Genomic DNA, 24,501 nt, shown 5'->3' with positions numbered 1-24,501 from the left:
ACCACCACTTGTACCCTATAGATGCAGTGGCCAAAAATGGAAAGAGTTTCATAGTCCACAGATAGGGGCCTTCTACATTTAAACATTTACCGTATCATAACCATATTGTTTAGAAAAATAATTTTGTAATATAGCAGTCCATTTTATAAGCAACAGGTTTATCTGAATAGTAGATAATTATGCTCTTCGATATTTCCAGTCTACTGTTAAATTGCCCAAATAATTATCACCAGAGAAATCATTATGCTTCTTTTATTGCTAATTTGATTAGCTCTCTAATGCTGTGAGTTTGCCTAAATTTAATTTGAGTTAGTCGACTTTATCTGAGTTTAATACACACTTAGGACACATTCTACCCACACATAACGTGTCAGACATATCCATTCTAACCATGCTCTGTAAACTTCAGGATTTAAAGGGGAAAACAATATGTCTCAAAACATACAATATATTTAAGAGAAAAGAGTGCTGCCTACATGAAAAGGAGTTCGCCTCTTTCACTATACTTAGTATCTATGCCTAGGTTACCCATCCTTAACTTACACCTTCAGCAACTAGAGCGGAAGCATACAATGTTCAAAATATTGTACTCTCTAAAAGGGCAATTCCACTTACATAGTACTTCTTAAAAGTCATTGAGACTTTTCAGAAGGTGACATTGGTTGGGATCTATTAGCTGCAACCCTCAACCTTAAATGTTCCTCAACTTTTTTTTTAGTAAAGGCTGACATCACTTCTCTTTAATTACATTGATTCTAATCATTAACATGGCTTAATTTATTGACCAACTTAAAATGGTTATCGAGAATTTTTTATATTGATTGCCTATCCTCAGGATGTCATCAGTATATGATCAGTGGGGTCCGACACCCAGCACCCCCTCTGATCCGCTGCTGAGCAGGTTTTTAAGCAGGTGAGCGCTGCGGCCTCTTCCTACGCCAATGACATTGCGTTAATTGGTCACATGGCCAAGGTGCAGCTCAGTCCTAATTAATTGAATGGGCCTGGGCTGCAACACCAAACACAGCCATATACAATGTACGTTGCTGTGCTTGGTAAGCTGTGAGGAGGCAGTAGTGCTCACCGAAGTGCCACAGCCTCCTCAAATAGATAAATGGTGGCGGTGCTAGGAATTGAACCCTGACCAATCCGACATTGATGACCTCTACTGAGGACAAGTCATGAATATAAAAATCCTGTACAACCCCTTTAATTTATTGACCAGTGCTGAAGTGGTTTAGGTACTTGATCAATCTCCAAGGCACCTTCAAACAATTGCTGGGTCACCATCTTCAAAGACCTCATAGCAGCTGCTTTTATGTTATACACTGTATGCCCTTTGCAATCCAGATAAGTTTTGATTAATTTCTGAACATTTAATAAAGGAGGTATTACTTACCACAATGAGGACAAACAAGGGTTATAAGACATACCCAACAATATCATGTTAGAGCAATTCTCATTTGCATTTTGCTGAGTAGACAAGATCTCAGGCACAAGATCTGGGAGGCAGAAGAAGAGGTAATAATAGGAAATAGGGGCGGCCCAGAGGGGTGAAGGAGATGTGTTTTTATGGGCACATCACAAGGGGCCTGGGCACTTGCTGCAGTAAAGCCTATTTTTCAAGATCTCGACAAGGGACAGAACAAATAAAGGTACCATTGTAATGTGGGCAAAGGAGTTTATATCCTGATCTGAGCGGTCTAAAAGGCTCAGATTTGGAGACAGACTCCCTTTAATTAACTATGCTTTCCAATACAACTGGAGGCCTAAACAAAAGTATGCTATGCTGCACATGTTTTCTTTTTTACATTGGGAGTGAATGACAAACACATGCCATGTATATGTGGGAACAAACAGTTGGGAGCCACGTGAAGAAAGTTAATTTGACAAAATAAACTAAAGAAAAGTCTTACAAATCAATATCAAATTTCTTATAATATTCATAGTCAAAGAGTTCCAGAAAGGAAGGAAAACCATAACTTTTTCCTTAGGAGAGTTATAGGTGTAGTTGTTTATGGTCTCCATCAGTGACTTGTCTTCTTTTTGCAGTATCTGCCCTTTAGGCAAATTATGTTTATGTGTATGTGTGTGTGTGTGTGTGTCGGGGGTGGGGGTTGGTCTAAAATATAATATTTTCAAATTACCTTTTGTGATCAGTTAAAGTTAAATGACTTTGACCACATTTCCAGTTTGACGTAAAATGAGGAACAAGCATACTAGTCTGGATGTGACTTTCACAGTCGGTTGGCTGTTGTGGAGAAATCTCCACACCTGTGACTGTCATTGATTAATGAGTTCTTCAGAACCTTGTCCAGACTGTTTTTCTAAGCTTTCCTGGGTTTCTCTCTGTCAACTGTAGCATTTCCAAACATGTAGCATGAAATATATTGAAATATCTTGCAAGTGCCTTTACCCTACTAGTACAACCACTGCTGACAACACAAGGAGAGCCCTTCAGCAGCTCTGGATTTACAGACAGCGCACAAGCTCAAGATGTCATTCCCCAGACAAGTCACAATGTATGAAAAGGTAGACAAAGGACTTATTAAAGCACCATGAATTCAGCTTTGTCATAACCCGTCAATCTCAGGTCTCTCATAAAAGTTAATCCCCCATTACATACTGCATAGTGTCACCTTGTAGAGTGACAGTCTCAAAACCATACTTTATAGACAGAGCATCCCCATCTATTATTTTGGAGATTTTCCAGTACAATCTTTCCTTGTTGGAGGACAGAAATGTCTCTTTTGTCCTAAATACCTTTTCTTGTCTTACTGACATTCTGTCATTTACAATGTGAGGAAATTGGACTAAGATATTTTTTTTTTATAGCTCTGCAGATTTAGGATGGTGTTAGAGTATTCTTATCAGAAGAAATAATTCCCACAATCATTACCTACAATAGTTTTTATCTGATTGTTATCCAGGTCATAAAATGATTTAGAAAAAGTCTCACAATGGCAAAGAAAAATAATTCTCATTCCACCGATCCCCCACCACTCCCATTCCAATGGCCCCCTTTCCCCCCCACTGGTATCTACTTCTTGGTGCCTCTCCACAAACAGGAAATACCTGCTCAGCCAATCATTGGCTTAGCCAGGAAACCTCTTTGGCGAGTAAACGGGAATGTCACGGAATCGGAAAGGGGAGTGTGACTTTATTTTTAAATGAATGATAGAGGCATAATAGAAATTCAGTTCTGAAACTCCAGATCAGTAACCTCTGCTACATCTCTACACAGTGAAACAGGATTTTTGGATATTTATCATCAACAGAGAAACTTCATTTCTGACTCAATCGTATGGCTCAATAGCATTGCTGCTGGAAGACCGTGCTCACGCATCACAGGTGAATGACCTTTCTTCATACGAGAGGAAGTTCTTCAGTGATGTGAAAAGAAAGTTGATCTCCTGTTATAAATGCACTTCAGAAAGAAAATTCCAACCTAAAGTTGTAAGCACTCAAATAGTAAGCCGAAAACTCAATGGAATGGACACTAAATATTAATATGGCTTGTCTCCAGTGAGAACTACCCATCCTTGTGGGGGCAATAATTTATGTGATGTGAGCCAACTCCTTCCTGCAGATGCACAGTCATAGAATAGCATGGTGATCTGATGCATCAAACCAAACAGAATAGGACGCTGAGCAAGAAAGACAAGGAGGACTGGAAAACGGGGTTGCTGTGTCTGACAAGTAGCCGTTTGTCAAACATAGATGGTTACTGCCTCTTCGTTTTCTGGAATAATTAAGGCTTACTGATTTGCTGACAGACTCTAAAGGCCAATGCACAGGGAGGGAGAGAACTCAGGAGGAGATAGAGATAATCGCACAGGAGATATTGTCCTAGCTATGAAACAGAATTGCTGTATGGAAACAACTGTCTCTATAAGGCCAGGTTCACATCTGTGGCGGTGGTTCTGGCAGGATCCTCCATCTCAGAGGAGTAGAAGCCTGTAGTCTGTTATTGAGGAGCAAATTACAGTAATGGCGTTTTTACAAACGTTCATTCCCGATAATCTGAACTTGAAACTGCCGTTCGTGCAGACAAGTAAATTATCATTTCTGGGCAGCAGATTGTGTTGTCTAAACAGTGATCTGCTGCCCAGAAACAATAAAGCTGTATGAAGATGAGTGATCACAATAGTGATCATTAGTCCTCATACTGTGGAGGTGATCGCTGCATGTAAATGCAATGCTTCACCTCCACTGAACAAACAGCAAGTTATCAGGAAGGAACGCTTCCTTACCAATAATTGGCTGCTCCTTGGAGCACGTAAACGAAACCCTCCTTAAGACACAGCCTCTGTTTCTTGGTTTGCATTAAAGCTTCTTTTAAAACCATAAACAAGCTCAGGGTTTAACTGCTGGGACAGATACATTTGCCTCCTTAGATTCTGTCAGCCATGACTTTCTTTGGTTGTGTTCACATTAGCATCAGGGCTTCCATTATTTTTATGGCTCTATGATGGATCTGTCATGACTACTTTAAACAGTGACTGGTGGACCCCGTTACTTCTATCTCCATCAATTATAATGAGGCATGAATGACGGTGGATGCCGTGTTATTTTTTTCCACCAAAGTGACAGAGAACCCAGACCTGGACAGAGCCTCTTTATAGTGGAACATCATATTGGTATACATGTAAGTTATAAATGGCATGCAAATTAATCTGTACAATTAACCTCTACAATATTATAAATATTTCCAATGGTCCAAATCATACATGTTAGAACTTATCTGGTGTTGAATGCCAGTGGAAAAGGCTTATAAAACATGATTTCATCAATATTCGAATAAACAAATCATATATGCAAATAGCGGTTTCAACAAGAAGGAAAGGATAGGACCCAGTAGTTTTATACTGCAACTAGATCTGATATCATGACTTATCTCCAGCTGTGGAAAGATCAAATTCATAAGAGTTCTTGCCAGGAGCAACTTAAACTGATGACATACTAGGTTTGCAAATTGCTACCACAAAACAGTTGGCAGCAATAGGAGACTCCCTGCAGATATTAAGATAGCTTGGCAATGATATTAATACTCGACATCACAGAACATTTCCATGGTAGTTTATATTTCTCGATACTTTCAGTAGTTTAACTGTTAAGATTATCAAACTTTAATCCACTAAGCAAAATACGTTTTTCCTTCAGAAATACTGAGCGTTTAGGGGTAGATGTACAACATTTCAAAAAGCAAAGTCTGATTATTTGTAGTTTCTTCAAAAGAAATAAAACATGTATCTTGCTTTGCCAGCAGTGGTGAACTTATAGAAAGATGTACCAGCAATAGTGAACTTATGGAAAGATGTACCAGCAGTGGTGAACTTATGGAAAGACGTACCAGCGGTGGTGAACTTGTGGAAAGACGTACCAGCAGTGGTGAACTTGTGGAAAGATGTACCAGCAGTGGTGAACTTATGGAAAGATGTACCAGCAGTGGTGATCTTACGGAAAGACGTACCAGCAATGGTGAACTTATGGAAAGATGTACCAGCAGTGGTGAACTTATGGAAAGATACAGTATATCTGCTTTAAGTGGAATGTATTTTTTCAAGTTTGAATGAAGCTCTATAGCAGGGATGCTCAACCTACGGAGCTCCAGCTGTTGCAAAACTACAATTCCCACATGCCCTAATATCTGTAGGCTGTTCAGACATACTGGAAGTTGTTGTTTTGCAACAGCTGGAGGGCTGCAGGTTGGCCATCCCTGCTCTATAGTATTTCACACTGATAGTCTATCCTCAGTTTGGCCACTAATATCTTTTTTGGTCAGGAAATAACCACTAGGACCAGCATAAAGAGTGGAGCCTGACACAACACTGTTCATGTGTGCACCAAGAAAATGGGGTTGAGCTTCAGTACAAGGCACAGTCACATGATAGGTGAGGAAGCTACAACAGGAAAGGACAGCAAGGCAATCTACTACAAAACATATTCTACATTTTTCAAACCAGCATTTGAATCTGAATACTTTTGTAGTTGCATGTAATTAAAAATTTTGTATAGCCTCTGACTTATTCATTAACAAGTATCTGTACAGCGCCACCTGCTGTTAGTTATTTTCCTCATCTCTATGTCCACCTAGCTGGACACACATGCTCAATTCCAGCCTTCAATTGTCACCAGCCCTATCTTCTTTTAGAGGCTGTTACATTGTGAGAGCAGTTGAATAAAGGACATGCCTCCTGGAAAATGAGATACCTCCTGAGAAAGGACATGTCTTCTTAGAAATGACACACCTACTGAGAAAGGATACACCCCGTGAGCTTCCAGTTTGAAATAAATCTATCAGAGCAGTTGGAGCAATGGATGAGCAGATCCCTTGATCCGTGGGAGGTATAGGGCTGGTTCTAGCTTAGTTATAAAGAGATTGTCATGTTACTGTATGTTTGATTTTTTACATTAATAATGGGATAAACCCTTTAAAGGTAATGTGTCACCTATTTTTTTTATAATCAAAACCATAATAAAACATAATTCTTTTTTAATGTTTGCAGATAGACTTTTTTTACTTTCTGTATAAAATTATGGGGGTAACTTGCATGAGCTGCTGTAAATGGTATTTAGAAATATGCTTTACAGCAGCCACATGGACCATAGAGCACAAAAGCCAAGAGCTGTTCATTGAGTGTTCTGGACATGATCTGTAATATGTGCAGATGTCATTGTGTGAGGGGAGGGGGAAGGTAATCTGTGACTATCACCTATTGAAAAAGTAGGATCCTGTGTTATCTTTAAAGAGGTTGTGTCATTGTAATCCTGTCTGTGATGATAATAGGATGACTGTTGAAAATTGATTTCCATAGAAGTGTCAGCATATGACTAGGCTCACTAGCCTGCATGAATACTGTAGGATATTATGATTTTTTTTAAATATACATGGTGACATGGAAAATTAAAATTATATAACCAAAAATTATTTTAAAATATCTTTAACATAAAACTTAATGGGAATGTGTCATCAGAAAATGACCTATTGTTTAAATCATGTTTTATGTTAAACATTTTTTCCTTGTTACTATATATATATTTTTTTTATATAATCCTGCAATTTTTGCAGTGGCCACGAGGCTTAATAATAGGTCATGATCTCTGGTTCTGTAGAGGTAACCTTTCAGTAGCTATTATCATTATTACCACTGGCAGAATAATCATGAAAAGTAACACCTCTTTATAGATAACACAGGATACACCATTCACAACTGGTGATATCACAGCTTATCAGCTCCCTCCTGACCTCTGCACAGGTCACTGAGCATGCATAGCAAATTGTCCCAAAAGAGGCTCAATGGGGTCAGCTCCTGTCCATTATGTCTACAGCCCATGTAGCCACTCTCAAAAGACAGGAAGACTTAACATATTTTAGGCCCAGTGCAAGAAACTGAATTTTAAGACATGGAAAATTGATTTTAAAAAATCACAAAAAATTCTAAAAACAATGCTTAACACAAAAACATGATTTAAATAACAGGTAATTTTCGAATTACCTATTTGCTTTAATTAGTTAAATGGAGCTGATTTACATGTTGTGCAGTATCAGGAGGGAAAAATAAACATTTATAGTTTTCTCCACAGGGTATTTTCAAACCTGAACCTGTTCCGGCGGGACTCAAGTTGGAGGCACAGATGGACGAACCTATGCAGCTCGGTATGACTCGTAGAGAGAAACGTCACCGACGGGGCACCTGTTTCTACTGCGGCGACTCCGAACATTGGCTTCGTCAATGTCCCAAAATTCCTCCTTCCGGAAGAGCGTCCAAGTTTGAGGGAGCTAAAGGCAAGGTACTTCCGGAGGTGGTAAGAAAAAAGTTATTGTTACCCATTTCTGTTGCCGTTGAGACCTTCAAGGGGTCAGGTAGAGCTTTCGTTGATCCTGGTTCTGCCTTTAGGTTTATGGATCTTAAGTTTGCAGTACAGGTGGGAATACCCATGTTGGTTTTGTCCACTCCTTTCTATATTGTTGCTATTGACTCCACTCCCTTGCTGGGAGGAACTGTCAAGCTTTGTACTCCTGAAATAACCCTGTCGGGTAGGGGTGTGTCACATAGAGAAGTGTTTGTTTTTTATTCTCGAAAACCTGCCCGTAGAAGTGGTCTTAGGGATGCCTTGGCTTCAGCTACACAACCCGGTCATTAACTGGACCATGGGTGAGTTAGAAAAATGGGGTCCCAATTGTAACTCCTGTTTGACCCTTGTCCAGGCAGGGGTTTCTATTTCAGTCCCTCCGTACATTGAAGAGTTCCAAGATGTTTTTTCCATGTTCGAGACTCTTCCTCCCCATAGACCCTACGACTGCGCTATAGATTTAGTGGCAGGGTCTAGATTTCCCAAGGGACGTATTTACAACCTATCCGGTCCAGAGCGCAGAGCTATGAAGGAGTATATTAGAGAGAGCCTCAAAAAGGGACATATTCGATCCTCCACCTCCCCTATGGGTGCAAGGACAGTGGTCTCAGACCTTGTATCGACTACAGAAGGTTGAACAAGATTACCATCAGAAATCAATATTCTATCCTGTTGATTCCTGACTTGTTCCGCCAGGTTTTGGGAGCATCCTGGTTTTCCAAACTTGATTTGAGAGGGGGCTTATAACCTGATACGCATTAAGGAAGGGGATGAGTGGAAAACTGCCTTCAACACTCCAGAGGGGCACTTTGAGTATTTAGTCATGTCATTTGGACTCAGCAATGCCCCGGCAGTATTTCAGAATTTCATGAACGATTTCTTCAGGGAGTTTATCAGCAGATTTATGATCGTGTATCTGGACAATATTCAGATTTTCTCGTCTGATTGGGAGTCCCATGTCTCTCATCTCAGACTGGTACTCGGGATCCTCTGGGAAAATCAGTTATCAGTCAAATTAGAGAAATGCGTGTTTGGAGTACAGGAGATTTTATATCTAGGGTATGTCCTTACTCCATACTCATTTAAAATGGATCCTAAGAAGATTCAGGCAATTCAAGACTGGGTCAGACCATCCTCCCTAAAAGCATTACAACGCTTTTTAGGATTCTCTAATTACTATCATAAGTGTATAAAAAAAAATTCTGTTATCGCTAAACTTTGACCGACCTAACCAGAAAGGGGGCAGATCTTGTTAACTGGCCGTCTGAGGCTCTTAAGGCTTTTGAGACTCTTAAAATGTGTTTTCAGAATGCCCCAGTCTTGATTCAGCCAGATCCAGAGGAACCCTTTGTAGTAGAGGTTGATGCATCTGAGGATGGGGTGGGGGCTATTCTCTCTCAGGGGTCTCCCAACCTCATTAACGTTCTTTTCACGTAAATTCTCTCCCATGGAGAGGAATTATGACAGTGGGAACCGCGAACTACTGGCCATTAAGTGGGCGTTTGAGGAGTGGAGACATTTTTTAGAAGTGGCTAAACAGTGTGTCATGGTTCTTACGGACCATAAGAATTTAGTGTTCCTTAAAGCCGCCAAACACCTTAAGCCAGGTGGGCCCTGTTTTTCACTCAGTTTAATTTTTCTATTACTTTCAGGCCAGGAAGTTAGAATGTCAAGGCAGTCGCCTTGTCCCCAAGCTTTTGTGCCTTCCAGCCTCCTGACACCCCTCCTGAACCCATCCTTCCGACTAATATTATTTTAGCATCAATATCTGCAGACCTCTCTTCTGAAATCGCTTCAGCACAACATCTTGCTCCTGCACGGTCTCCCTCAGATAAGTTATTCGTCCCTGGGCACTTCCGTCTCCGGCTTTTGGGTGAGTGCCATGACTGTTTTATGCAGTCATCCCGGTATCAATGCCACAAAGGAACTTGTCTCAAGGTCTTTCTGGTGGCCCACGTTATTTAGAGATGTCCATTCTTATGTGTCTGCTTGTGAGGTATGTGCCAGATCTAAAACTCTGAGAACGCGTCCTGCTGGTGAATTATGACCCCAACCCATTCCATGCAGACCATGGTCACATATTTCCATGGATTTTATTACAGACTTGCCTACCTCCGAGGGGAAGTCAGTGGTTTGGGTAGTGGTCGACCGATTTAGTAAAATGGTGCACTTCGTCCCTCTGATTAAGCTCCCTATTGTTTATTGACCACATTGTACGTTTGCATGGATTCCTCGAAAATATTGTTTCCGACAGGGGTGAGCAGTTCGTTTCAACGTTTTGGAAAGCCTTATATCTAAGGTGCAAATTTTTTTTGTCCTTTTCATCAGCCTTCCATCATGAGACCAATGGGCAGACAGAACAGTTGAATCAGGCAGTTGAACAATTTCTGAAATGTTATCTGTGTCTGACAATCAGCATCACTGGGTGAAATACCTTCTGTTGGCGGAGTTCGCCATCAACAATCGGGTGAACTCGTCCACAGGGGTGTCCCCATTTTTCTGTAACCTGGGCTTCCATCCTCGTTTTAGTTCAAGTTCTTCAGTATCCTCACTGAACCCGGAGGCAGATAGTTTTACTTCAGAACTGTGCACAGTCTGGGCCCATGTTCAAAGAAACCTGGAAAAGGCCCAGGAAAGTCAGAGGGAGCAAGCTGATAAGAGACGCTCCAAGGGAGTTATTTTGAGGTCGGTGACAAGGTGTGGCTGTCCACCAAGAATCTTTCCTTGAAAGGGGTTTCCAGAATGTTTGCGCCGCGTTTCGTTGGACCCTATGAGATTATTGATATGATTAATCCCGTCTCTTTTAGATTGAAACTACCTGACTCCCTTCGCATCCACGATGTATTTCACAAATCACTGCTAAAAAGATACATTTCACCAGTGGTACCTTCACAAGGACCTCCTTCTCCTGTGGAGGTAGAGGGCCAAGACGAATTTGTCATCTCTAAGATTATGGACGTCAGGAGTGTTCAGAACTTTGCAGTACTTGGTCCATTGGAAGGGTTTCGGACCTGAGGAGAGGTCCTGGGTACCACTGCATAGGATGCATGCGACTAATTTGATAAAAAAATTCCACCGTGAACACCCAGGGAAGGCGCTACCGTGCTCCTTGGGTCTAGAGGCCCCTCGTGGAAGGGGGGGTACTGGTTGCCGGGGTAACGGGGGGGGGGAAGATCGCACCCGGCAGCACGCTTCCTCTCTGTGCGGCCGGCGGCCCCCGTTCCCATAGTTACACCCAAACTCGGCGCTCGGCTACACACAGGGGGGAGGTCATGTGGCGCTGGCCATGTCACATGACCTCTACTCTTCACTATATAAACAGGCAACCTGCTAGCCACAGGTTGCCTGTGATTTATTGTCCAAGGCTAGTTTTTACTGTGTACCCAGTGCTGTTTGGATTTTGACCCGTGCCCATTTTTGACCCACTACTGTTTGCTCCTTACTTCTAGACGTGACCTCTTGGCTTGACCTTTGGCTTGTGACCTGACCTGTTCGTGTTCATTCCTCTGGTACTGATTTACTCTCCTGGTATTTGACCTCGGCTTCTCCTGACTATTCGCTGCTTTCTCCATTTGTACTTCGTCGCTCTCTCGGTATTGACTCGGTCCGTTCACTATCCGTTGTTTGTCTTGTCTGTCCTCCCAGCACGTATTTAAGCTAGGGACTGACGTCCAGTTGTCCCCTGTCATCAGGACTTGTGTGGCAAGTAGGCAGGGCCAGGGGTGAGGGTGGAGGGCAGTGGTCCCTATCCTTCCCCCCTGTGTGTGCGTGAACGTGACTCATTGATCCCATTGCTCTGCTAGATTTATTTCCAGCTATCAGTTTAGGGGGGGGGGGTCCTTTCTCAGAGGTGTGTCCTTACTGCTGCAGTGGCAGTTGATGGATAGAACTGCGGATGTGCTTCAGTCACAGAAATTAGAAAAAGCGCAAACAGCAGGTGGCGCTATACAGATAGATTTTATTGAATAACTCTGTTGCTATAATACATTTTTAATTACATGCAATTACAAAAGTATTCAGATCCAGGTGCTGGTTTGAAAACTGTAGAATATTTTCCATGGCACAACCCCTATAATAATAGGTCTACACCTCAATCCTCAAACTGGCAAATACTGTTTCTTAAGAAGAATGGAGGAAATGCACTTAATCCATGCAAATGCAATAATATAACTGCTGTTAATATATGACTAGTCAATAGTGAATTGAAGTGGCGGAATAGACGAGCTTTCAATTATTGTGTGTTTAATCACTGTAATTAATGTACATCACCTGGTATAGATTTGTTTTCACACTGTCTTTGCTGCTGATTAGTGGAAAAAGCCTAATTCAATTAACCAAATTGTTAAAAAATACAACATGATAAAGTCCACAGGGTAAATCATTCTTACAGTTATGCAGCCGCTAGAAGATACATGCCCCTTGTAGAGACACATTATATCAGCACAGTGAAAAGTGACACACCTTATGGGTGACTACATAAGCAGTAACTGGCATCATCTATACTTGGCAGTATACTTGGTACCTTCAACTGGCCATCCTTCTTGTACTGCAGCAAGAACTATGAAAAAGGGGGTGAACTACAGATGTTGGAGTGAATTTGGCATTAACCTTTTAATTTGTGTAACATAATCATTCATTGATTTCACACATGGAAAAGTGCAGATAAGATAAACTATTGCACATGTGGAAATTTATTCTGCTCTTTGTAGACCACAAGTAATTAGCCTAGTTTAGAACTCATAAGATTTTAATATTGGTGGCCTATCCTGAGGATCAGTGTATAGAGATTTTTATCATGCTAGAATCAGAATATTAGCGTCCTGAACGTAGGCCCACGGCTGCCACAACAACTGTTAAAGATGGCATAAGAAACTCCCATGGTCAGCAGTGATGACCAGAGGAAAATGCCAAGGGTCATAACCACGTAATACACCGACAGTCTGGGGGCAGTGCTTATTACTTGCTCTTTGCAATGGCTAACCAAAGAGTTTCCTGAGCGGTGGACTCTCCTCCATCTGCAATAATGGCTTCATGAAACAACCCCTTTAAAGGTGAATTCCAGTCTAAACTGCATTAAAGGTGACTGCATTATATTGTCTACTTACAGGTGGGGGGAGGGGGGGTATTTCCAGAAACAGCTACAGTGATGAGCAAAAGGGTAACAATGTTTTGAAATTTTTACTTTTAGGCTCCATATCTCACTGTCCTCTACCGCTACGACCATGAGACTACCATCATTTTATAGACAATCATCTTGGCTATCTCATACATTAATTGGAATTGTAACTATTTAGCATACGATTAGTTGTGCAGCTTCTTGTCATATAACTGCATTGTTACTGTTGTTTTGCTCCTATAATTCTAAGTTGAAATTTTTATTATTTTGTTAGTATTTTGTAAATCAACCTTTGGCTTTCAATACTGCCTGAATCCTTCTGGGCATGCTCTCGATCAGATTTAAGGTTGTCTCGACCGAAAATCTGTTCCCAGTCTCTTCTACATATTCCCAATCTTGGTGCTTACTGGTCGACTCGGGTAAGAATACAGCTTTTTCTTCAACTCAGGGCCCAAATGTGTTCCAATCCAGCACCTCTACTTTATTGTCATTGATCCATTTCTTCGCCAATCTTGACGTATGCTTCGGGTCATTGTCCTGCTGGAACACTATGTCGTCCTTTTCATACCCATAGTACTTGAGTATACAAAGTATCTCGTCTTGTAGAATACTTAAATACAGCTCAGCACTGAGACCACCATCAATTGGTGTCAACTATCCAATGCTTTTGGCTGTGAAACAACCCCATATCATCAGGCTTCCTCCAGCAAACTTGACAGGTCCTTCAATTTCTTGATCTGTTTGCCCCCTTTTCCCTTGTTTATTCCAGACTCATTTGCATCCATAAGAGCCCAGTCTCATCGCAAATTCAAGCCGACGCTTCTTACGACGATACTGAAGTCGAGGCTTCTTCACCTTATTTTTTCGGGCCACCATTCCAGACTTTTATAATGCACGTCAAAGGATGCCTGCATGGACGTCTGTGATCTCACTATTGTGAAGCATACGAGCCACATCCACTGCCGTATCTGTCGCACCAGAACTGATACTGTAGACCTTGTGATGAACCGACTTGTGGACTCCAATATTTTGCCTGAATGTCCACCTCTTGGCTTTGGAATGGAAGGACAGACTTCATTTCGTATTCTTCCAACTGTCTTGGCACTTACATGATGCAGTTTGGCAATTTTCTTTGCTGAGATACCTCTATCCATGAGCTGGATGATGCTGTTTCTCTTTTCTTGGAAATCTTCTTCATGTTTGCTTCTGGATTCAAACAAGTGACCTTTTGTTTGGGAATCAACCTAATAACACACTGAGCTATTAGGAAATGTGAGAACAGGTTGTAATTCGTAGTATACAAGTAGAGAAAGATTGTTCCACCATCAGGAGCAAAACAGTAACTATGCAGTTACATGACAAGAATCTGCAAAAGTAATCATATTCAAAATAGTTGCAAGTCCAGTTATGTATGAGATAGCCAAGATGATTGTCTATAAAATGATGGTAGTCTCACATTCGTATCTGTAGAGAATGGTGAGCTATGGAGCCTGAAAGTCAAAAGTTCACAACATTGTTACCCTTTTGCTCATCAGTGTATATATATATGCAGGATATTTCACATTTCCCATCTTGCCTTGCAGCAGCCATCAGCAGAATCACATAGTTTAACTTCAAGCAAATATTCTCTCACCACACAACATTTTTCTAAAGATCTGATCTGTAAGTATTTTGGTTTAGAGAACATCTGACCTTCTCCACCCTCTAACCTGAACTTCACATAGAAATGTATAACAGAGTACCTGTGCAGCAGAAGGTCTCCCAAGGTCACAGAATTCAGTCCCAAACAGTGTGGTAGCAACTCGGACCATTCCCAGCTCTCCTCCAGTGCGCCAGACTGCTAATATAAATGAAGGTGGATTTATTACTTATTAATCATAACTAATGCCACTAGTAATTTATCCATTATAAACTATAGGGGAAAGGCGGGCCTGGCCGGTTAGAATAAATCAAGTTCAGACAGCCTAGTTTTTATTCCAATAAGACAACAATTAATTTACAAATCCACTAAGTGGTGTAGTCATTATTTATTAAAAGATCAATCAATTTTTCTACCACATTCCAACTGTTAGTGGCAATTTGCCCAACTACTCTGTCTGAGAGCTGAAGTCTTTGTTTGAAAGGAGAAATAAATGGATGCTTTGAATGCTCAGTAACAATTTACAATTTCCTACTGTCAGCAAGAAGTTTACCAGGAAATAAACAGAGGGGGAGCGAGGATTTATACTGCATGATGTATCTTAATTAGAAGCCATTTTATGGCTCTAATCTAAAACTGGTACCACGGATCTCTATAAACAGATGGTACACGTTCATATTTGGGAGCAAGTGAATTACAAACTCTTGTTATGTATGACCAATTACACAATAAATAAAAAACTATTTACACACGGGTTATGACTGAAGGCTTGATGTGTGTGAAAAATGCATGCAAGATATAAAGGGAAGTATCATATATACTGCTGTAGAAAACGGCTGGGAATATGAAAGCTATGTAGAGGTCACAAACAAATATACCGGGTATATGATGTAGAAAAAAAATATTGCAATAATTAGTACAATAAAAGATATGTGTCATTTCACAGAATTTGGGAGATTTCATAGTGAAATGTCAGAAGAGTTAATTGTTGGCAGGCTGACTGAAGGAATAATGGGACAGAAATTTGAGTCCCTTCAGCTCTGATCAGTTTATTCCATCTCACCTGGGAGAAGCAAGGCTGGGGTCAATCAAAATGCGATCAATCAAAACTTTTAACATGTCACTATGACCTGTCAGAAGTTTTAGAAAACAACAGTGCTAGTTTTAAAGGGAGTCTGTCGGCAGGAAAAATCACTGTTAACCCTTTCAGGACCCTGCCACTTTTCACCTTAAATCCCAGGCCGATTTTTGCAAATCTCACATGTGTCACTTTATGTGGTAATAACTTTGGAACGCTCTTGCTTATTCAAGCCATTCTGAGATTGCTTTCTCGTGACACATTGTACTTCATTACAGTGGTAAATTTGAATCGATATAATTCACCTTTATTTATAAAATAATCCCAAATTTACCAAAAATTTAGAAAAAGTCACAATTTGAATTTCTCTACTTTTAAGACAGATAGTAATACCTCATAAAATAGCTATCAATCAACATTCCCCATATGTCTGCTGTATGTTGGCATAATTTTGTAAATGTCATTTTATTTTTTTAGGATGTTAGAAGGCTTAGACGTTTAGAAGCTATTTTTCATATTTTCCACAAAATTTCCAAAACATTTTTTAAGCACCAAATCAGCTATAAAGTGATTTTTTGGAGGGGCTTACGTAATGGAAATCACTCATAAATGACCCCATTTTAAAAACTACACCTCTCAAATTATTCAAAACTGCTGTTACAAACTATGTTAACCCTTGAGGTGTTTCACAAGAATTAAAGGAAAATGGAGGTGAAATTTCAAAATTTAACTTTTTGGGTAGACTTTTTATGTTAATCAATTTTTTCTTGCAACACACCAAGGGTTAACAGCAAAATAAACCTCAATATATATTACTCTGATTCTGCAGTTTACATAAATACCCCATATGTGGCAGTAAAGTGCTCTATGGGCATGTGGCCGTGGTCAGAAGGAAAGGAGCGCTATATGGATTTTGGAGGCAGATTTCGCTAGAATGGTTTTTAGGCACCATTCTGTATTTGAAGAGACCTTGACGTACCCCTACAGTGGAAACCCTCAAAGAGTGATCCCATTTTGGAAACTACACCCCTTAAAAAATATGTTAAGGGGGGGTACTGAGCACTTTGATCCCCTAAGCATTTTACGGAATTTGGAAACACTTGGCTGTAAAAATGAAAAGTTTCATTTCTTCCAATAAAATGTTGCTTTAGCCACAAATTTTTCATAAGGGGTAACAGGAGAAAAAACACCCCATAATTTGCTACCCATTTTCTCCTAAATACAGTAACACCCAATATGAGGTGGTAAACTGTTGTGGGGGCACATGGCAGGATTTTGATGGATAGGTTTATGTGTGCCATTGGTTTTTATATTTTAAGTGATTGTCTTAGGTAGAGGCTCATTTTTTGCGGGATGAGATGACTGTTTGATTGGTCCCATTTTGGGGTATATAAGACTTTTTGATAATTTTTTTTTTTTTTTACAGCATTCACCTGAGGGGTCATATAATGTGATATTTTTATAGAGCAGGTTGTTACGGATGCCGCGATACCCAATATGTCCATCATTTTTATTTTTGGTAAGTTTTACACAGTGAAATAATTTTTGAACAGAATAAAATCTTGTTTTTGTGTTGACATTTTCTGAGAGCCCTATTCTTTTTATTTTTTGAGTGATTATCTTAGGTAGGGGCTAATTTCTGGCGGGATGAGATGATGGTTTGATAGGTACATTTTTGGGGAAAATAAGACTTTTTGATAACTTGGTATTACACTTTTTGTGAGGCAAGGTGAAAAAAAATTGCTGTTTTGGCTTTTTTTTATAGCATTCACCTGAGGGGGCATATAATGTGATATTTTTATAGAGCAGGTTGTTACAGATGCGGCAATACACAATATGTTTATCATTTTTATTTTTGTTAAGTTTTACACAGTGAAATCCTTTTTGAACAGAATAAAATCTTGTTTTTGTGTTTACATTTTCTGAGAGCCCTATTCTTTTTATTTTTTGGGTGATTGCTCTAGGTCAGGGGTAGGCAACCTCCGGCTCCCAGCTGTTGTGAAACTACAATTCCCAGCATGCTCCATTCATTTCTATGAGAGTTCTTAGAAGAGCAGAGCAAGTATGCATACTGGGAGTTGTAGTTTCACAACAGCTGGGAGCCGGAGGTTGCCTACCCCTGTTCTAGGTAAAGGCTTGTTTTATTGCGGGATGAGATGACAGTTTAATTAGTACCATTTTGGGGTACATAAGACTTTTTGATCACTTGGTATTACACTTTTTGTGAGGCAAGGTGACCAGAAAATGTCTTTTTTGACACTGTTTTTATTTTTTACGACGTTCAGCTGACGGGGTGGATCATGTAATATTTTTATAGAGCCAGTCGATACGGACGCGGCGATATCTAATATGTCTACTTTTCTTTTTTTCCCTATTTTTTTACAATTTTTTTTACTTTATTTGGGGAAAAAGACGCTTCATATTTTTTACTTGAAAATATTTTTTTTTTTTGTAAAACTATATTTGTTTAACTTCTTTTATTTTCCACTTTATTTTTTGTCCCACTCTGGGACTTTAACTTTTGGGGGTCTGATCCCCTTTACAATGCATTACAATACTTCTGTATTGTAATGCATTAGCTGTAAGGGGGCTGGATCTCACAGGCTCTCATGGAAGGCAGCCACGATGCCTAAGGAAGGCAACAGGCTGCCTTCCATGCCATCAGGTCCCCGTCACAGCAGTGCGGGGACCCGATGGACACTCTGCACCTGGCAAGATACCGCACATGCCGCAGTCAGCGCTGACCGCGGCAGTGTAAGGGTTAATGTGCCGGCATCTGTGTTTTCACCGATGGCGGTGCATACAGCAGGGGTCCTGTCTACCAGACCCCTGTAGCTGATTAGGCGTGCGCAGCTCCTGCGCCCGATCGATCAGAATGCCGTAGCTGTACGGCGCTAGGATTTCTGTCCCAGTTTCCAGTGCAGTACATGTACGGCGCTGATATCCTATGAGTTAAACCAGGCACAATGCCTTGTAGGTCACGTTTAGCAGAACCTTTCATGTAGTGATTCATTAGCTCATTTGGGAGAAAAAGTACCTTTAATCCAAATGTAAGTGTGCAGTTAAGTCCACCGAAGAGGGGCCCATGCCACTCTGTGCACCCATGCTCTTCTGCCAGCCCTCCTCTCCTTCTTGATTGGCAGGGTCAGGCCAGATGACTATGCAGGTACTTTGGTCAAAGTGATCTATTGGGTATTACCAGTAGATCACTGTCATCAGTGAACTGTATATGGGTATTATACCAGAGGTAGGTGCCCCCCATCATGGACACGGTTGACTGAGCACTCAGTTCTCTGTTCCGCCACTCTGGTGGTGCAGGCCCGCTGGAACCCTTCTGTCTGTCCCCAGCCAAGATCTTTCAAGTGGAACTCTTTAAGTGCATATACCAAATTATACCAGAATTGGACCAAACACAGGTAATTACAGAAATAGTTAATGCAAACAATGTTTCACTTTTTCATCTTACTCTTGCCACTTTTTCACAACCTCCTGAAATACCCCCACATCCATTCACCCAGCAAGGAACTATTCATCTCTTACCTTCTCATCTGACCGCTTGCACAAACCTGTTTGGCAACGTAAAACACTTCCTTCTCAAACACACACAGATACCTCCTGCCCTCTCTTATTCTCAACTACTAACACTTTCTCTGCTTCTCCTTATTGCTGGTGATATCGCTCCAAATCCAGGCCCCCCTCAGCAAATCCCCACTATCACCTCCATGTCCCAGTACAAATCTCCATCTACAAATTTCTGCAACCCCTTAAACCTAATAACCATTTCTCTGACCCCTGCTCCTTTAGTTCCTCTTACAGGAGCATTATGGAATGCACGCTCTGTCTGTAACAAACTGTTCTACATTCATGATCTCTTCATCTCGCAAAAACTTTCCTTTCTGGGTATCACTGAAACATGGCTGACACCCTCTGACACCTCCTCCCCTAGCGCACTCTCATATAGTTGATTTAATTTCACTCACACCCCCCGCCCCGGCTTCAAACATGGTGGAGGAGTTGGTCTTCTCCTATCAGACACCTGCTCTTACAGCCCAACTCCACTGCCACCCTCCATTACGCTCACCTTATTTGAAGTACACTCTGTTCACATCTACTCTCCCTCCAACCTTCAAGTAGCTGTCATTTATCGAACCCCAGGCCCAGCCACCATCTTTCTTGACCACTTTAACACCTGGCTACTACACTTTCTGCCGACATCCCCACTATCATCATGGGCAACTTCAACATCCCTATGGACACCTGCAAATCACCCGCCTCTAAACTCCTATCACTCTCTTCCTCCTTCGGCCTCTCACAGTGGTCTTCAGCTCCCACCCACAGAGATGGTCACATTCTGGATCTTATCTTTACCCACCTCTGCTCCCTATCTAACCTGTCTAATACACCTCTCCCCCTATCCAACCCCAACCTACTCACCTCGGTCCACACACTATCACACCCTCGCAGGAACCTTTAAAATCTCGACTTTTGCTTGCTTTCTGACTCTCTTCTTCCACTCTCTACCATCTGTTCCCTCAAAGACCCAGATGCTGCCACCACCCTATATAACACCACAATAGGTACAGCTCTGGACATTGTTGCCCCCTCACACACAACGAAAAATTAACAGACAACCCTGGCACACCAACCTGACCAAAAAACTCAGAGAAGCTTCCAGGGCTGCTGAGCGGCGATGGAAGAAATCCCAGTCTAAGGATGACTTCACCGCATACAAGCAATCACTCCTCATATTCAAATCCTCACTCGTTGATGCAAAACAGGCCTACTTCTCATCTCTCATATCTTCCCTGGCCCACAGCCCTAAACAATTTTTTAACACTTTTAATTCCCTTTTCCGTCCCCCCAGCGCCTCTCCTCTCATCTCAGCTGAGGACTTTGCCACATACTTCAAACAAAAGATAGTCCACATTAGAGAAAGCTTCAGTACACAGTCCCCACAGACCCTCTACACAACTGCTCGATCCTCTTCTCCCAAAACCCACTTCTCCACCATTACAGAAGGAAAACTCTCTACTCTACTCTCAAGATCTCATCTGACCACCTGCGCACTTGACCCAATTCCATCCCACCTCATCCCTAACCTCACCACAGTGTTTATCCCAGCCCTAACTCATCTCTTCAACCTATCACTAACCTCTGGTGTCTTCCCCTTGGCTTTTAAACACGCTACCATTACACCCATCCTCAAAAAGCCTTCACTTGACACATCTGCTTTGTCCAGTTATCGCCCCATATCGATTCTTCCGTATGCCTTAAAGCTACTTGAACAACATGTCCATTCCAAACTGTCCTCTCCTACCTCTCCTCCTGCTCGGACCGGCTACAATCTGGCTTCTGACCCCACCACTCGACTGAGACTGCCCTTACCAAAGTCAACAATGACCTACTAACAGCCAAAACCCAAAAACATTACTCTGTCCTCCTTTTTCTTGACCTGTCCTGTGCCTTTGCCACTGTCGACCACTCCCTTCTGTTGCAAAATCTCTCTCATCTCTTGGCATCACTGACCTGGCCCTATCCTGCATCACATCATACCTCACAGACCGGACGTTTAGCGTCTCCCACTTTCACACCACCTCCTCGTCTCATTCCCTCTCTGTTGGTGTCCCGCAAGGCTCTGTCCTAGGACCCCTGCTCTTCTCTATTTACACTTTTGGCCTGGGACATCTGATAGAGTCCCATGGCTTTCAGTATCACTCTTATGCTTACGACAAACAAATCTACCTCTCTGGTCCAGACATCACCACCTTATTATCCAGAATCCCACAATGTCTATCTGCTATACCATCCTTCTTCTCCTCTCGCTTTCTAAAACTTAACATGGATAAAACAGAATTCATCATCTTTCCCCCCATCTTGCCCAACCCCCCCCCCCCCCCCACCAACAGACCTATCTATCACGATCACTGGATGCATACTCTCACCGGTCAACCAAGTTCACTGCCTTGGAGTGACCTTGGATTCTGCCCTCTCCTTCCGACCGCACATCCAAGCCCTTTCCACCACCTGCCGCCTCCAACTCAAAAATATCTCCCGCATCCACGCTTTCCTTAACCTTGAATCTGCGAAAATGCTTGTACATGCCCTCATCATCTCCTGCATAGACTACTGCAACACTCTCCTCTGTGGCCTTTCATCTGGCGCTCTCGCACCCCTCCAATCTATCATCAACTCTGCTGCCCGACTAATACACCTCTCACTATGTTACTCCTCTGCCTCTCCCCTCTGCCATTCCCTTCACTGGCTCCCCATTGCCCAGCGAATTCAGTTCAAAATACTAACAAGGCCACCCACAACCTGTCCCCTTCCTACATCTCTGAGCTACTTTCCAGATGCATCCCCACAAGCAATCTCCGATCCTCCCAAGACCTCCTTCTCTTCTCTCCTCTCCTTTTATTACCTCTTTCCCCAATCGCCTCCAACATTTTTCCAGTGCATCCCCCACACTCTGGAACTTGCTACCCCAACATACACTCTCACCGACAGTGGAATCCTTTAAAAGAAACCTGAAAACCCACCTCCTCAGACAAGTCTACAACCAGTGACCCTGCTGCCTCTATACCGCCATAAATACTGACTTTTGTGGTCTGGCGAGCTGGTGGACGTGAGGCGCAAATCACAACCGGATTTGACAAGTACGGGTTTATTGAGAAACAACAGAGCAGTGTCCTTACAGCACGCACTACGTGCAGTAGCCAGGCCAGAATACCCCAGCTACATCAGTCTCACCACCGCAACAGCATTGCCTGACCAAGTATAATAGAAAAGCCACAGCGCTTCAGTCATATCTAATTCATCTCTGGCAAAGCATTGTACTACATTGTCAGTAAAAGGGACCGAGGAGCATTAATCGAACAGCAAACATCCAGCTGCACCTGCAGCTGCAGCACACCAGACTTGATAAAGGGGTCATGCGCACCCCGAAACGCGTTGTCTCTCAATAAACCCTTACTTGTCAAATCCGGTTGTGATTTGCACCTCACGTCCACCAGTTCGCCAGACCACAAAAGTCGTAACGGGCACCGTCAGTATTTCTAGTAATTAACTAAGTGGCGACTTGGCCCTCGGCCTTGGTTCTTTTGGACACGGCTGCTCCAACCTGATACCTAGTTAATCCAGCGGACCTTCATCACGGTTGCACCCAATTCGGTGCAACCTAAACAGGTGAGCAGCACATATTCACCTTAAATTGAAGAACGCAGTTTTATCTTTACCTATTCACCCTATGAGCGCCTTTCTCATCCTATGGCCACATATTTTCTATACCATCATGACCAACTTCACACCTACTGTGTCCTTCTCCCATACCATGTAGATTGTAAGCCTCACGGGCAGGGCCCTCTCTCCTTCTGTACCAGTCTGTAGCTCGTCTTGTTTATGCTTAGTGCAATTGTCTTTATTATGTATGTATACCCCTTATCATATGAGAATGAAATGAATGGCGCTTTAATAATAAATAATAATAATAATAATGCCGCTCTGCCACTCCAGCTGCCGTCAACCTCTTCTTGCTCTCTGCTGGCTTTGTCTCTCCTCATTTAGCTTGAAGGGTGTGTGCACTATCTCTGGCTCTTAAAGGGCCAGTTAGCTTGCCCTTTAGTCCTCCTCAGCCAATGGCTGGCTACCTTAAAGTATTTAAGACATCTTCCCCTGTGGGATGGTGCCGATGCAATATTTTATAGTACTCTAGTTTCTTGCAAAGGTGTACTACTTGTCTGGTTCGCGTTCCCATGTACCGACCCCAGTCTGGATTTGATCCTTCTCTGCCTGCCCGGACATCTGCCTGATCTCTGACCCTGGGCTGCCTGTCCTGATCCTCAGACTGACTTTAGATTGCAAGAACTCTGCCTGCCCTGACCTTGGCTCATCCCTGACTACAGTTTTTACCTTACTCCTCAGTGTTCCACACTGGCGTCTTTGACCCGCATGGGTCAGCAGTTTACTGAACAGGGACTACTTTAAATGCTACTACCTGGTGGTTCCACTGCAGCGGAGTGCAGCTCCCTGCATAGAAGTAATATGTTCCTTGACAACCTGTGCCCCATAGTACAAAAAAAATAAAAATTATAATAATAATGAACAAATGAATGAATTATTACAGTAAAATGTAAATAAATAAAGAAAATGTGAAAAAAAAATAAAAGCAGCTTTCCAGGGCCAGGTTTCTGTATAGTTTTCTCACCAGGCCCCGTAAATCAAGAAAAGGGAGGGGCTGGCAGAGGAAGAAGAAGGAACAATAGTACACAGAGCGGTTTGGGTCTACCCTCTGTGCACTTATTGCTCATTTGCATATGGATTAAAAGTACATTTTTTTCCACAATGAAGCAACGGGTCTCTAGGTGACTCTCTTGTGCCTGGTTTAACAGTGACTTTCCTGATGACAGTGGCGTACAATACAGATGGAAGCACTAATTGCTGGAGCGCTGGGAGATGCGGTCCTGTCACTCACCACTCAGCTCCCAGCGCTCCTGCCCGCCTTCATGCCGACGGTACTCTGAATGGTGAGGCAGGAAGACTTCTCCCCGCTCCACCATTCAGCCTGCTGCCAGCATGTGTGGGTGGAGCCTGCAGCTCGGTAATCTGCATAAGCTCCGCCAACACAGTGCTGCAGAGCGATCTGTGCCTGCAGGGAAGAGAGGTATGTGAGCTTCAGGAATGGGACAAGGTGAGTAGTTACTGTGTTTTTATTTTTATTTTATTCAGAGTGGGCACAGAGGGCTTTTTTTACTATGGAGGGGGCACAGAGGAGTTTTTTTTTTTACTATGGAGGAGGCAAATAGGGCTTTATTACTA

The 24,501-nt window shown here is 42.2% G+C and overlaps 1 protein-coding gene across 1 annotated transcript in view; it reads right to left on the bottom strand.

Annotated features, from left to right (window-relative positions):
- LOC122935592 (uncharacterized protein KIAA0825-like) overlaps positions 1-24,501 on the bottom strand; it is a 252,573-nt gene that overhangs the window by 209,060 nt on the left and 19,012 nt on the right. Inside the window, exon 5 of the mRNA XM_044291366.1 lies at positions 14,716-14,813. Within this exon, the coding sequence (XP_044147301.1) occupies positions 14,716-14,813 (98 nt within the window). The remainder of the gene's footprint in view (positions 1-14,715; positions 14,814-24,501) is intronic.

This window comes from Bufo gargarizans, chromosome 1 (assembly GCF_014858855.1).
Source record: "Bufo gargarizans isolate SCDJY-AF-19 chromosome 1, ASM1485885v1, whole genome shotgun sequence".
In the NCBI taxonomy this organism is placed as follows: domain Eukaryota; kingdom Metazoa; phylum Chordata; class Amphibia; order Anura; family Bufonidae; genus Bufo; species Bufo gargarizans.
The sequence above is the reverse complement of the archived record's forward strand: the minus strand, read 5'-3'. Positions and strand labels throughout refer to the sequence as shown.